This window comes from Archocentrus centrarchus, unplaced genomic scaffold (assembly GCF_007364275.1).
Source record: "Archocentrus centrarchus isolate MPI-CPG fArcCen1 unplaced genomic scaffold, fArcCen1 scaffold_55_ctg1, whole genome shotgun sequence".
NCBI lineage: Eukaryota > Metazoa > Chordata > Actinopteri > Cichliformes > Cichlidae > Archocentrus > Archocentrus centrarchus.
In genome coordinates, this window is record NW_022060277.1 from 1,411,612 (window position 1) to 1,427,970 (window position 16,359).

General features: G+C 42.6%; 1 protein-coding gene across 2 annotated transcripts in view; it reads right to left on the reverse strand.

Moving 5' to 3' along the window:
• Positions 1 to 15,286, reverse strand: part of vps8 (VPS8 subunit of CORVET complex) — a 93,005-nt gene extending 77,719 nt beyond the window's left edge. Inside the window, exons 1-7 of one of the 2 annotated variants that reach the window (XM_030725437.1) lie at positions 15,154 to 15,286; positions 10,877 to 10,945; positions 8,861 to 8,893; positions 4,189 to 4,319; positions 3,614 to 3,710; positions 3,114 to 3,146; positions 2,576 to 2,630 (exon numbers count right to left, since the gene is read on the reverse strand). In XM_030725437.1, the coding sequence (XP_030581297.1) occupies positions 2,576 to 2,630; positions 3,114 to 3,146; positions 3,614 to 3,710; positions 4,189 to 4,319; positions 8,861 to 8,893; positions 10,877 to 10,945; positions 15,154 to 15,225 (490 nt within the window). In that variant the 5' untranslated portion in view covers positions 15,226 to 15,286. The remainder of the gene's footprint in view (positions 1 to 2,575; positions 2,631 to 3,113; positions 3,147 to 3,613; positions 3,711 to 4,188; positions 4,320 to 8,860; positions 8,894 to 10,876; positions 10,946 to 15,153) is intronic. The other variant, XM_030725438.1, reaches the window with a different exon arrangement.
• Between the last annotated feature and the right edge of the window lie 1,073 nt (positions 15,287 to 16,359).

A 16,359-nucleotide genomic window follows, 5' to 3' on the forward strand; every position in this document is an offset into this window, starting at 1 on the left:
CAGTGGTGTGGTGGTTAGCACTGCTGCCTCACAGTTAGAATACCATCTGGAAGGCCTGGGTTTGATTCCACCTTGGCCCGGGCCCCTCCCTCTCTCTCTCTGTGTGGAGTTTGCATGTTCTCCCCGTGTCTGAGTGGGTTTCCTCCCACAGTCCAAAGACATGCAGTTACTGGGGTTAGGTTAATTGGTCACTCTAAATTGCCCATAGGTGTGGATGTTGTCTGTCTCTCTGTGTTGGCCCTGCGGCAGGCTGGCGACCTGTTCAGGTGTACCCTGCCTCTCGCCCTGTGTCAGCTGGGATAGGCTCCAGCCCCCCCGCGACCCTGAACAGGATAAGTGGAAGTGAATGGACGGATGGAAGAATGCAAAAAAATATTTTTTTTAAAAATCCAGAAGGGGGCAAGTACTTTTTCACTACTAGTACACTACTTTTACCCCCCACCACCACCACCTTACAGTCCCTTTCAGATTGCACCACCTGCATAAGATAATCTACCTGCGTGCACCTTCCTCCACTCTTATACATCAGCCTAAGCTCCTCCCTCTTCTTAAAGTATGTGTTCACCACAGCCGTTTCCATCCTTTTCACAAGATCCACTGCACCACACCTAACCAGCACCTCATCACCTGTTCCCTTCACCTACAAGCCCACTGAAGTCTGCTTCAATCACCGCTCCCTCCCACTTAATCCAAATTCAGAATTCCTCTTTGACTTCTTTTTCATTATTATTATTTTGGCCTTTTGTGGCTTTATTTGATAGTGTGCAGTGGAGAGAGACAGCAAAGCAGGGGGTGAGAGATGGGAGGAAGACGCGCAGTGAATGGCCACAGGTCGCGATGTGAACCCGAGCCGCCTGCACCGCCACGCGGCACACACGGTCGCCGCTGAGCCACCCCGGCTCCATTCCTCCTTCACTTCTAACCGGCACACTGACCACAGAAAGTGGATCTGCCCAGACAGCAGAGGGCCTCTAGCAGGCCAGGAAAAAGCTATTTATAACAGTCTGGAAGGTCGTTTCAATCCACTGGTAGCCACACTGTTGTCCAGTGATATTTACAGTGGTTTCTGTCATCCATTTCATCCTTTGTTATTGTAAAATGCAGTTCTAATAATTGATCACACCAATCTTTGTTTGATAACGATGAACATGGTTATTATGCAGTTGTGATGAAATAAATCAAATTCTCAGAAGCACAAAGACAGTCTTTATTGAATCAAACCAGTTAGGTGCACACAGGAAAACAGTACTGGGTAATATACATTCAGCTTCATAATGTAACACTCTGTCATCATCATACAACCATTAATCCCAACAATAACATTTAATTTGTTCAATTCTTGGTGGCACATATTCATGGAAAGCAAAACATTCAGATCTTTATAACAATTGAAATTAGTTAAAGCTAAATCTGCATTATAACTTTAACAGAGCTGTGAGGTATGTTTGAAATGTCACGGAGCCCAATGGTAGAGCTGAAGGACGACGTTTCTGATGGCGACTTTACTGGAAGTAAGTTTGAGCTGTGGCCTTGAGATCCTTGAGCTTCTCAAGGAATATTTCAAAGGCAATCAATAACTAATCCATTCAGGAAAGGTCTAACAAAAACACATCAGACCAAATCGCCACAGGGGAACGAGGCGATGACTCAACAAAGAAATGACATTGTTGAATACAGGCAATGTACTCCAAACATGAGTCCAAGGAACTGCCTGGTTCCACTGAACCTGGGACAGGTGGAGGGCCGTCATTGACTGAGCATCCTTCAGCATCTGCGGTTCATCCAGCTGGAACCTCAGACCCACCATTAAGTCAAATTCTGTTTGAAGAAATGTCACGTTAGGAGAGCACACCGTCCAATCAAGGAAAACAAACTCACGTAGCCGCTGAAACCGCGTCTGTCTGCAAACGTTTTCTACTACACGACTTTTATTTATTTCACTCTTAACCGATAAAGTATCATCAATCTAATGAATTCCATCACAGTACTGTAAATTTATATCATCAACTGTCACTGCATGCATTACATGCTACATGTCTGCATGCATGATTAGACTAAACTAATGTAAAGCTGTACAACATTTTCTTATTATGTAGATGTGTGTATGCAAACTGCTTACCTCTGCTGAAGTGTTCACAGGAAGCTGCAGGTTCGGTCTGCAGTCCAACATCATCATCTTCAGAAAAGCGATAAAAAGAACGATTTTCTCCCTGTCCTCAGCGATCGCTGCAGCCAGCAGCGCAGCAGAACAGAGTCATTGTGGAAAACGGTGATAATTCGTATGTAAACGTGTGAATACAGTGTCAAAGGTCATATCAATCACGTCCACTATGGGGGACAACTCGCAAGCACCGAGGGCATGACGTCAGAAATGCAAGAAAGCAATAGTTTTCCCATTAAACAAAAGTAAAAGAGGAGTTGTAGAAATAGATTTGTATTCATCAACGAGTGGGTTTTTGTTTAGTCTCTATTTGTGGGTTTTGTTTCTGCTTCAGTGTTGTGTAATAGTAACAGATGTTCTTGAAGAAAATCCTGGGTGCACATATATAGAGACGGTATTCAAGTTTAGACTCACCAAACACCAAAGCCAGGCCATGAGACGTTCCCACAGCAATCACACCCGACACCGTCTAAAGACAGAAGAGCAAACAGCTTAGAATAGGACAGAAATCCTCAAGTTAAAGCACAGTTCCTGCTGCCACACAGACTCAGAGACCAAGAACAGGAGGTCCGAACCCCCACCCTGACCACTCTCAGGTGTGCACATCTCCTCCTGCAGAAGCAGACAGCTGTGAGCGAGCTACTGCTTTTCTCATGGGTGGAGCTCTGCAGCCTTTAACCACATGTGCATCATAATGACTTAAAAGAATGAGCCTCTCAGGAGGTGAGCGGTGACACCTCAGGCCTCCTGAGTGTGATTCCAGTTCTTCCCTTCCTCCCATCACTGCTCTCTCTCCCATTATGTGTTGATAAAGGCAAAAAGCCAAAAGCAAAACCTTCAACTTGCTGTATGTAGACATCTTTCTATCATAGAGTAGTTAAAATTACTGATGCAGGTGTTCATGTTCCTCTTTTTCTCTGCTGAGACGAACTTAAAAACAGGAAATACTCACTATAGCTGTTGGAAGTCCAGCGTCCACTTTGTCCTGAGTAAAGATACACATTTTTGTTAAGAACGAATATAACTTTGTCATTCGTATGTTTGATTCTGTACTTGTGTTATTCATTTTTTAGGTGTAAAAATCTTTCAGGTTGCTCTCAGTGCCGTGATGTAAAGCTGAGTGCGAGGTCACAGTTAAAGTCAAAGCACAGAAACAGTTTCAGCACAGACAGGACAGGCAGCTGTTTGTGTGTCTGTACCACACAAATGAAAATGGGAGACTGTGTGTAAACACAGCTTTCATTCCTAAACAGCTGAAGTAATAATTTTATTAAACCCCTTTAATTAAAGCTAAAGGTCTGCACTCCTACTGTATGTGATGGTGTACAGAGGCAACATTACAACAGAGAGGCGACACACACACACAGCAATTACACCCGACACATGAAACCTGATCACATTTAGCTGTGATGTTAAGGCAGCTGTACACCAGTGAGCTGAGATGATCCTTACAGCAGCAGAGACGATCTGTGCAGAGATGCCCTTCAGCAGACTGTGTCGAAGGATGCACCCGTGAACTGTTACATTCATATCCACCGTCTTCTTCTTCCTTTAACACATTTACACAGACGCACATCAGAACAGAGGTAAAGAAGAGGGCACATATGAAACCCACTACGGACTGCATGCCAGCACATGAAGGCTGGCTGCTTCTCCTTATATCACATGATGTTAGGCTGTGCCTTTGTTTTGGCCTGACTTTGCACTCCTTTCACTGCTGTCCCAAAAAACCCTGTTCTACCCCACCTACACACTCAGGAGACACACACCCTCAATCTGCACAAACAAAGCTTCTACATACAGTGTAAACTGTGTAATATATACTGACACAACTTTTTTAAATCTAAAGATTCGTACGTATTGATTATAGTCTTATTATTCCAACAATTTTCAATTTTTATGTATTACATTTCTTCAAAAGTACATTAAAGATTATTCAGATCATTTATTTATTATACACAAAACTGTAAATATAGCACACGTGTGTGTGTGTGTGTGTGTGTGTGTGTGTGTGTGTGTTTGCATGCCGTTTAAGGTATGTTGGGTCTCCACTGTCAGAGCTGGCCAGAGAGGAGGTCTCACAGGAGTGTGCGTCCACATTGTCTGTGTTCAGTATGCAGGTGTCCTCCAGTACAAACGGTTCCTCCTCGTCCTCCAGCTGCAACAGCACAACAATACAAAAACACATCAGCTAAAACCCACATAACTTCAGCTCCATTCATAAAGAGACAATTCACAGTCTTCAAGGCACTTTTTTCATTCAATTTCAGTTCTATTATATCTATAAAGCAGCCAATCACAGCACCAGTTGCTGCCTTAAGGTGACTAACCCTAAAATATTAGAGACACCCCCAACAATCAGACCCCCTATGAGCAGCACTTGGTGACAGTGGAAAGGAAAAACTCCCTTTAACAGGAAGAAACCTCCAGCAGAACCAGGCTCAGGGAGGGGGGGGGTCATCTGCTGAGACTGGCTGGGGAGCAAAGGAAAAGAGAACAAGAAAAAATGGAGTTCAGGGTCACCTGATCCAGCCCTAACTATAACCTCGATCATAAAGGAAAGTTTGAAGCCTAATCTTAAAAATAGAGAGGGTGTCTGTCTCCTGAATCCAAGCTGGGAGCTGGTTCCACAGAAGAGGGGCCTGAAAGCTGAAGGCTCTGCCTCCCATTCTACTCTTAAGTATCCGAGGAACCACAAGTAAGCCAGCAGTCTGAGAGAGAAGTGCTCTGCTGGTATATTATGATATAAGGTCATTAAGATAAGGAGTGTGTAAGTTAGAAATAGCATTTTAAATTAAATTCTGGACTCCACAAGTAGCAAATGAAGAGAAATGAGAACTATGATCTCACTCAGATGTTTCAGTCACAGATGTGAAGACAGATGTGTTTGATGTATGTGTTGAAAACATATCTCGATCAAAAATGTAATCTAGAGTAAGTATGTGAAATACAATATAAATACCATAACCTGCGTTCTGTCTGCTTTATAGGCCACACACGCTCTTAGGTCTTTCAAACTTGCCTGCAGTTTAAATAAAGGTGGCCGTGCTTTTGCCCTCAGGACCCCTCGACATACCACAGCAGAGGAGACGGGACTGCAAAAGCTCTGACCCTTTAAATAAGTTCACCGTTACGTGATCTCTCTCCTCATCCTCTCATCTCATCATCTCACGCTGCTGCCATGGCAACACCTTCACCTCCATCACAGGGACAGTTCAGGCTGAGCGGCCCGGAGACAAAGTTAGAGAGCAAAGGCTGAGATGGTCTGCGCATGTGCAGAGGAGGCATAGTGGATAAGCAAAGGGTGCTGAATATAGCACTGCCAGGCAGGAGGAAAAGAGAAAGACCTCAGAGGAGGTTCATGGCTGCAGTGAAGGAGGACATGCAGAGGAGGATGCTGGAGTAGGGTGAGAGGGAGGCAGATGATCCGCTGTGCCGACCCAATCCAGAAGAAAACCCTCTCTCTGGGAGAGAGAGCTCTCCAAGCTTTAACACTGTGCACCCATGTGGTTAGACAGTGAGTTAAGTCTTGTTGCCATAAATGAAAGTCTTTTGCTTGTATAGCAGAGAGCTTATGCATCCATGGCCTTTTTACTCACCAATGTGGGTATGTCTGAATAAAGCCATCAGAAACCTGTCAAACTGACCCATGTCTGAGTGAGAGAAGCTTTAATGAAGCCAGTAATTGGTCCTTCATAAGAATTTGCTCTTCAGAGGCCTTTAACCTCTATGCCATGATGACTGACACAGGATGGAGCATTTCCTGTCTCTGTACCAAATCAGGACTCTTTTTATTTCGTTCCCTAACCAACCACTTCTACTTGTCAGTGAACCTCAGGGAGTTTACTGACAAGCAGCCAATATTACCTTTCTAATGTCTCATGTTCTCTGCTTTGATAAGATTATATGCGCCGTATGCTTACTTTGGCATGCTCTCAAGGCCACTTTGATTGAGTAAGGTCAATTTATCATCAAGCCATTACAGTCCACTGACAAATTTCTGACAAGAAATAAAAGATGAATCAGATTTAAAACCACTCCTTTAATACATAAAGTAACAGAGTAACACACACTACACCTGTCAGCATGACAAAATAATTACACAACAAGCAACAGCAGGAAGTCACTGAAACTAACAAACACAGACCAGTGGATGAGAACGAGTCAGCCTGCTAAAAATCACACCTAATACAGCATCGACACACAAAGTGTGCATCTTTGAGACAAAAATCAGCAGAAACTAAACTGGAGACAACGGAGGAGCAGCTGTGCTTGGTCAGTGTATCCAGCACAGAAAGGGCAGCAAAGATGATACAGTGGCACTGCCTCTTTGCAGAGACAGTAATCCCAACAAGACGAGCTTATTTCCCACATCCAACATGGAGACAAGTGACAGAGACAGCACCAATTCACACTCAGCCTCACTTACATCCATACGCTGACAGCTATTAGCTGACCAACTCAAGTTAAGACTGTATTAAGTCACAGCATTAGCCTGTCTCATTTCATATCATGGCACTCAAGCAGGAGTAGGAGTGCCATGATAACAAAGATAACGCATTAAAGTGGTGAGATTAGCCTGTGTGACAACAGCCCAGAGTACGACTAATCTGTTGACAAAAGGCTGAGGCACAGCAGATTTGTTCAGCTGCTGGTTACTTCCTGAAGCCTTCCAGCCAACCCCAGGAACGCTCTGGGAACCACAGGCACCTTCAAAATGTAGCAGTTCTTATTTTGGTGGATATCTGTGTGAACAACGATCAGTTCAAAGACTGGACCGACTGACACGTTAACAAAGCCTGAGACTCAAACACAATAAAAACTACAAGCTGCAGATTTTGCCTGCTGTTTGCAGAAGCTAACAGCAATAACCAGAGTCAATGTATTCATCTTGAATTCAAATGGTTTAACAAAAGTATTTGGATGAAAATCCTTTGCAGTCAATGACTGCCTGAAGTGTAGTACCCATGGACATCAGCAAATGCTGAGTTTCCTGTCCTGAGATGCTCTGCAGGCCTTTGCTGCAGCCTCCTTCAGGTGCTGCTTGTTTGTGGGTGTCTGCCTTCAGTAACTGAAAAGCTGCTCTATTGGGCTGAAATCAGGTGACTGATTTGCAGGGGTGGGAATCTCCAAGCACTCTACGATTCGATTCGATTCAGAGGACTGCGACTCGATTATAAAACGATTATCGATGCATCTTGGTAGTAGCAATCCATGATGAATTAACTTCAATTTTATTTCCATTTTAAAACTCCCATTTTATTTTATATTTATATTAAATCAAATGAAAGCAATATGGCAAGTACAAGGCCACAGATTCCAGAGACTGAACAAAGACATACAAAGTGAAAAAGTGCACCTGTAGCAGCATGTTTGTAGTAAATTAACAGATTTCAGCAAATGCCAACATTAACCAACATTATGTGCAAACAACAAACAAATATGTGGTACCAAAACCACAACTTCCACACAAGAGTAGAATTATGAGCTCGCAGCTCTCATACAAAAATAATGCTCGTTGACTTCAGCTTATTTTGAATAACATGGTTCCTCATGTTTGTCGTGTTTCCAAAATATTTGAGCTTTGTTTGACACAACTTGCATATGGTGGAGCTCTTGTCAATGGATGTTTTCCCTTCGCCTTCGTAGAAGCCGAAGTGCTTCCACACACTAGCTTTTAGCGCAGAAGGTGCCGGCTGGATCTGCCGCTCTTCCATCTTGCGTCTTTGTTATGTGCGCAGCACAGACTGTCCGGGTGCAACACCTCCGCTCTTCTGAGTTCCGCTCTTTATGTTCCGCTCATTACGTTCTCAGAGCTAACGTCTAGACAATCGATTGTTGTCATTTGTGAATCGATTCTGAATCGAAAATTTCCCGCACCCCTACTGATGTGATCACTGAAGAATTTCTCATTTCTTGGGTTGCTTTAGCTGTTTGCTTTGAGTCATTATCCATCTGTGAAGCTCTGTCCACTGAATTTTGCAGCTGAATGTGAGCAGAGAGTACAGCCCTGTACACTGTTCATTGTGATACCTCTATTAGCATCATATCATCAATAAACATGAGTGACACAGTTCCACTCGCAGCCATATATGACCATGTATACCACATTTGATAGATGATGTGCTTCAGATCTTTTGCATACTTTTCTCTTCCTGTTATTCTGGTACAAATTCATCTTGTTTCCATCTTGTCAAAGAACTTCTAGTTCATTTGCTTTTTGTGGTCCATCAGACCTTCTGAAATCAATCAATTCCAGATCATTTATCTTCTTAATTTTTCATGAAATAAGGAAACAGGCATCCTTAGGCCAACCAACTGCTTCTCAAGTCAATTGTCCCATCACTTTTTCAGCTTCTGAAAATGGGGGACTATATATAAAAACAGCTGTAACTCCTAAACAATGAATGCAGTACTTTTGTTAAACCCCCTGAATTAAAGTTGAAAGTCTGCACTTCACACGCTGACTGTGTGATTTCAAATCTCCTGTGGTGGTGTATGGAGGCAAAGATGTTTCCAGAAACATACAGTACTAACTATACAGCTGTCATTGTAGTCATGTACAAATACACCACTGTAAAATCATCACACCATCGGGTTACTGTTAAACACTGAAATCATAAATCCCATGATTATGTATTAACATAGTTTTTTAAATGCTCAACAACATTAAGTATTGAGAGAAGTGCAGTAGCTGACCTCTGCTACTTCAGGTGCAGGCTCCACTTGCTGCTTAAAAGACAGAAAATAAAAGACTGATGAAACTTTGGACAATTACTGCTAAAACACTTGGTTGTAAAATATTTGGTAAACTGCGCATGATTGACTTTATGATGCTGACCTTTGGCCTTACAAGACAAGCAGAGACAAAGTAAAAACTAACCCTAACCATAACTCTATAAAAGGCATGATGGTGTAGTGGTTATCACTGTCACCTCACAGCAAGAAGGTTCCTGGTTTGAACCTCAGATGGGGCCTTTCTATGTGGAGCTTGTATGTTCTTCCTGGTGTTCTCTAGACTCTCCTTTCCGCCCAAAGACACGCATGCTAGGTTGATTGGTGGTTCTAAACTGACTGTGGATGTGAGGCAGATATAATTCTATATAAACACCAGTTCTAAACTAAGAACCTTTGCTGCTAACATTGTAGCCCAGAAAGTCACCCCTATGGAAACACTCTGGATAGGTGAGCTTATCCTGGCTTCCTCCTCAGACACTATTGTTTCAGTTTCTTCAGTCAGACTTTTGCCTTTCTGTGCTTTAATAATGCAGACTTTTCTATTACAATATCATCACCACTTTCTCCACCTCACCTTAATAACTTATTTTTTTAGACTTTAACCCAGGTTCAGAGACAGCAAAGCAACAAATTATGATTCCCCGTCCACCTTACATCAGGGTTTTTATTGCCATGTACAGTCACTGTAATAAGGTAATTATTACAGATGAACAGATGAATATTAAAACTGCCACTGTTGGACAAACGTTTATGAAACCTTTAGAACTTACTGTATTTCTCTAAAAATGTCACTTGATTTTCATGTCAGTCCTACAAGTAAAAAAAAAAAAAAGAATCTAATTTAACAAACAAAAAGATTGAACTTGGTTGTTGATCTATTGAGGAAAAAGAACCATTATTGCATATCTGTGAGTCTGTGAACGCTTGCTTTCTGGTCTCACTGTGCCAGGCTGAGAATTTCACTCTTTAGCTATCAGAACTGTTTGCTATTACTGCAATTAGCAAGCAGTCTTCTGATATACAGGAGTGTCATGCATGACAGGGGAGTAACAGTAGTAACAAGTAAGCGCCAATCATTGAGTATAGTGAACAAAGCTGGAAATAACTGGTTTTACAGTGACTGCTGCATAGCTGTTTAGGGCCGAATCATCTGTGCATTCTGAAATGATCTAAATTTTAAAGAAAGAATGGTAATATTACATTGTTCCTGAACCTACACTGATGATAGTCTTATATTGTTTATTTATTTAATGTTAGCCAACATAGCAAGATAGGCCTGTAGGCCCCATGCCCTTTATTCATACAGTTAGCCTTTTGAGACCCAAACACTGAACTCAGATGAGGATTTCACCCCTTAAGCATCTTCAATGGTCAGTCTGGTGGTTAGACGAGGTACCAGCGCACATGTTGCATCGGGCATGTGGAAGACAAGACGTGGGTGTTGTGTGACATCCCTGGACCTCAGCGCTGAGGACATTACTTTCATGGGAAATTAAAACATGCAGAGTACTGCATATAAACGTGTAAGAAACTACATTATTAACTGTCCTTTTCTAAACATTAACAATTCCCATTTGACCTCATTTCTGTTGCTTTTACCTAATGTCTAACCCAGGGAAAGCAGCTGTCCTTGCTCATCGGTATCTCCTGCCCCAGGGCAACCGTGTCAACATTTCAACACTGCCACACATGCAGGCGAGGAAGCCCTGAACTGCACTAAGGGCTAGAAATGACATTTGAGATGCATTAGAACAGTTTGTTTTGGACCAATTTTAGACCTGCATGGAATACAAAAGGCTTATGAAAACATGATGATGCTTCAGGAGTACCCAGTGATTTGTGTTTAATAAATGAGGCTGTGTTTTCTTCATAATTTGATCATATTAAACATATATGTCCCTTTCCTTGCTATGTAGCTTCCCAAACCTATTTGGAATCACTTTCAAAAAGTTGTCATTAAGCTTTTACATGTATTACCTCATTGAGAATGCTTTCCAGTGTGGGAGGTGTATCCACTTGTGGAATGTCAAACTCCTTATCATCAATCTGAGAACAGAAGCAGAAACATACAGGATCAGACTGCTGTGCTTGTTTCTTTCTTTTCTTCATAACATCTCCTTTAATGGTTTGACTCACGTTGTGTACGCAGTGCATTTTACCACCACAGTGACTGAACATTCTTCAAACTCAGCATTGCTGACAAGCTCAGGATGAGGACAGAGCAAGTCTCTTGTATTATTTATGTATATATGTTATATACATTTTGCCTGCCAAGTTATGAAAACTGAGGTGTGTTAGAGGGGCTTTTGGTTTCAACAATCTTGCGGTGAAGAGTAGAACCCTCAGAGCAAAAATTTGTGGCCCTTCAGTCCATCATTAAAAGATGTTTAAAAATAACTGAAACAGAGCAAAAAAAGCACAATCTCTGTGGTGTGCAGGATTACTACACATCAACAACAAAAACCTAAAGCCATAGATTTTTTCTCCCATTTGTCCAGCTTGTAGTCATCAGAAGGCTGACGTCTATCCCAGCTGCTGTAGGCAGGGAGGTCGTGTACACCCTGAACAGTAGGGCTGCAACGATCTGTCAACTACAAAAATTTATCGACGTGGAATTTTAATGTCAACGCGTCATATTCTAAAACCACGTACATGATTTTAGATGGGGCCTGATTATTCAGACCTTGTAGGTGAGGAGAAGGATTTTAAATTCTATTCTAGATTTAACAGGGAGCCAATGAAGAGAAGCCAATATGGGAGAAATCTGCTCTCTCTTTCTAGTCCCTGTCAGTACTCTAGCTGCAGCATTTTGGATCAGCTGAAGGCTTTTCAGGGAGCTTTTAGGACAGCCTGATAATAATGAATTACAATAATCCAGCCTAGTTCCCATGAGGAACACAGATTCCTCAGATGCTAATCCTTATTTCTTCCTTATTTTTTTCTTGAGGAAGAATTAAAGTATTGCGCCCTGAAGAAAACTGAGTTGATATGCCTTCACTTTTTTTAAGGCAGATTATTCACGTGGTGTGCCTGTAAATTCTGGATTAACATCCACTTTGTGTGTGGGCAGGCTCCAGTTCCCATCAGTCCCTGAACTAGATAAGTGATAACTGTGCTGACACTTATATAGCATGAACTTTCTACTACAAGTCTCATTCATCCAATCACACACACACACACACACACACACACACACACACACACACACACACACACGCACACACACACACACACACACACACACACACACACACACACACACACACACACACACACACCCAAAGATGCATCTGAGGCAACTTCAGCATCTAGGCCAAGGATGCTTCGACATGCAGACTGGAGGAACCAAGGATTAATCCACCAACCTTTCAATTAGCAGACAACCTGCTCTACCACCTGAGCCACAGCCTCCCCCAGTGATTAAGAAAACATTTGGATGCATAGATGGGTGCAAGAGAGACAGACGAAGAATCATTAAGCACCTTTGGTGACTGGAGATAAATAAAACTGAACTGAGTCAACACAGAAAACCAAGGAGTTACCAAACAACAGGACAGCATGGAAAAGTGAGGCAGAGACTGAATGTATAAGCACAGCAAAAGAAAGAAGAGCACCATCTAGTGGAGAAAAATATGCCTGTCATTCACACTGTATTCATATTGTTTGTTGTCACATGAAAAATGAAAAATTAATAATTATGTGACCTTGACCTCCAGGGCTTGAGCTCTGCATAATGTCTCAACATGGAGAATATTCATGCATGGTTTCATCAAAATCTTTCAAACCATTTCTTAGATATGAAGTGGACATGAAGAAATCTAACAAAAAACAAAGATTTAACCACATGATGTTGACCTTTAACCTTGACCCCAGTGACCCCATGCACAATCCCAACTGTGCTTTCGTCATAAGCCATCTACCCATGAAGTTTGTTAAGTGTAGGCCGACCGGCTCTCGAGTTATTCGGGGACACTTCAATGGATGCCGCCTGTACACCGGCCTGCTGCGGGCTGCTCACATCACTGCAGAGTGCAGCTCTTTGGAGGATGGTGGTCCATTGCCTTTGACCAACAATGAATTCCAATGATGTCAATAATAACACTAATATCTGTTACCCAGAATTAACAGTAAAAATAAGTGTTACCAATGTTTTTATTTCATTAAAACTGAATAAAAATTCATCTTTAAACTATGACGGAATATATTTGCATTTAACCATAAAATCAATGGTTTGAAAGACTCAACTGTACTGCAGTACTGCTACTACTCAGCATACAGAATTCTGCAAAGGCTGTAATGTTATATTACAGATATTACAGATTGCTTGAACAGATTTATGGACTATATGCCACATACCATCATGCCACTCTGGACCAGATTACTCTGGCCACTATCAGAGAGCTCTCTCAGATGTAAAGGCTCCTCCAACATGACAAAGATCTAAAACAAGCACTACGTTCAAGCACCAAGAGTGGCTACAAGGAAGTACCTGTCCACACAAAACAGAGTGAAGAACAGCGGTGCACATTATATACAAGGTCCAGCTGCACCTTGTTATTACTCATTACATCAATCTGTAACATTATAAGCTAAAATCTAACGAGCCACTATCCTCTCATCAATAACCATCAAGTCAGTTTCAATAGAAATTTAAATGAATCATTAACTGATATCTAATAATCATGTTACTCTGCTGTCATCAGAGAGGTGGTTTACAGACACATGAGACAAACTCTATATGAAAAAGGTTCCATGAATAGCTTTGCATAATGGATCCATGTAATGACACCTGTTCTTTTTAAGCCCAACAAAAATGATAAATATTCCACGCTTTATGTGCAGGCATACTTTGATGCATCTGGGCCACCAGATGGCGACAGACTTCCACAAATATGTGCAGAAGATAATAATATGTGTAATAATAATAATGCAAACTGTAGCTTCAGCTTCCTGTTCTTAGCTGGCAGGTGGGGCACTTAGTGTGGTCTCCTGCGGCTGGAGCCCATCTGCTTCAAGCTTCAATGTGTTGTGCATGCAGAGATGCTCTTCTGCATACCTTGGTTGTAACAAGTAGTTATTTGAGTTATTCTTGCCCTCTAATCAGCTCAAAGCAGCCTACTCATTTTTCTCTGACCTCTGGCATCAACAAAGAACTGCATTGACTAGAGATGCACAAATCAACCGGCCAGGGACCGGAATCAGACGATTTCCAGTATTTTGGGTCGGATAGTCAGCCTCGCGTATATCCAATTATAAGCCAGGCCACTTGATGGATGCACAACACACACACAGCAGCACAGGCAAACCGTCACTCACATGCTAACATGTCGTTAGTAAGAAACAACATCCATTAAAGTACACCGTGGGGGGACCACAACAAACTGAATTAGACACTAATTCACCTTCACCCATCCCAACATTATAAACGAGCTAACAAAGGAAAAGCGGCTAAAGCTGAAAGTATCCGGCGCTCAGAGGCAGCCTCGGTATGAGCAAAGGATCAAAGCAGGCAGCAGGAAAATGACTTAGACGAGTGAGAAAGGGGCTGATTATCTATTATCTGCTGAAGTTATGAACACTCTCAAAATGATGGACGTATGTGACATTTGTTTTGTTATAATTCTGCTTTTGTCTGGTAACGTAAAACATGTCAGTGAAGGTGAGCGTACAGCTTCATTATGTACAGCAGAGCATTTTATTTTCAGCTGTTTCAGCGAGAGAGGATCCTGTAACTTACAGCACTTTGATAAAGTTTCATTCACTTCAATTGCCTGGGGTTTCATCTAAACTGTGCCCGTCCTGACACCACGTGAGAAGCTTGGTACAGACTAGCTGATCACATGACAGCACTCCTACTTAAAGTGCGTAGCATCCTGTTCATACATGGGTTAATACGTCCACCAAGCCGACCTCACTGCATCAACAGCTGTTTGAGCCAAAGCTGGAGTCGGCGCGGCTTTTCCTCACTACGATCACAGTCCCAAAAGCTCTAAAGAGACAGACGTCACTGGGCCGCGCTTTGACCTTTCATAAGACTGAGACTGTCATTAATGCCGCATTTTCCGCTTTCACATCAGAGTCCCGTAAGTTCGTAATTTAGAGCAGTCGGATACACCTAGATCAGGATGGAGCCAAAATCCGTGTAGACCTTTAACCGGCTGCGGTGTCGCCTATAAGCTACACCGCAGCCGTTGCGGTAGCACGGAGCTCGCTCTCCCTCCAACCCCGCACAGTATACACTTGGAGTCTCTCACCGAGTCCACTTCCATCAGATTAAGCTGGGAGGAGGCAGACAGCAGGCTGTGGGTGTCCGGAGACTGCGACATTTCTCTGTTTACATTGACAAACCTCGAAGTGCTGCACAGACAGATGCACTTTCCCGTGATTTGTTCTACGCATGCGCAACAATGATATATCGGAAACGCAATTTGTTCTGCGCATGTGTAGAAAAAGCTTTTTCCTGTTTTTTCCTTTCACAATAAAAGACGCGGACATCTATCGTGTGAATGCTGTACATAAATTAAACTTAGAACAAAAAGTAAGGAAATTTGCATTTGGTCGATTATTTCGTTGATGCTTATTGGCAATAAATCTTATACCATTGTTTATTTCCCCATAAATGGAGCCACATTTGTAAGAAAAATGCATTTGTGGGTTGAGCAGCAGAGATGAATATGTTGGTTGCACCCATGAAAAACTTGACAAATCTCAAACAGCTGATTCTGCCATTGACTCGTGTTTGGTGTCATTTATGGGATTGGATGATTGAAGTTTGAAGAAGTAAAACTTACTGGCAGTTTATCAATTTATTCATTTAACAGCAGAACCATACACAGTACCTCCTTCTCCTCACGCTGGTCACACACTGCTGTGGGATGGCATCCCATTCTTCAAACAGCATTTGTCTCAATTCAATGTGGCTGTCTTAAATTAATTTAATTTAAATTGTATTCTGCCCAGGGCAGCACAGTGGTGTGGTGGTTAGCACTGTTGCCTCACAGCAAGAAGGTCCTAGGTTTGAATCCACCTTAGCTGGGGTCTTTCTGTGTGGATTTTGCATGTGTGGGTTTTCTCTGGGTCCATAGTCCAAACACATGCAGTTAGTGGGGTTAGATTAACAGGTATGAATGGTGGTTGTCTGTCACCCTGTGACAGACTGGTGGCCTGTACAGGGTGTACCTTGTACCTATGTCAGCTGGGAATGGCTCCAGCCCACTTGCCACCCTGAAAAGGATAGGTGGAAGATGGTATTCTGAATATCCTGGGTCTGGGTAACATGGGCATCATGAACAGCTGGGGCCAATGTGTCTGGCTGCAGCCCAGCATCAGTCTCTGCTTCTCAGCACACATCTCCTCATGCCTGCCTTTGCTTAGCCAGCCCAGAGACTTTAGTTTCTTTGTGTTTGTACCTGCACCTTGTGCTGGGAAGCCCAGTCTAACACAGCAGATCCCAAGCAGCC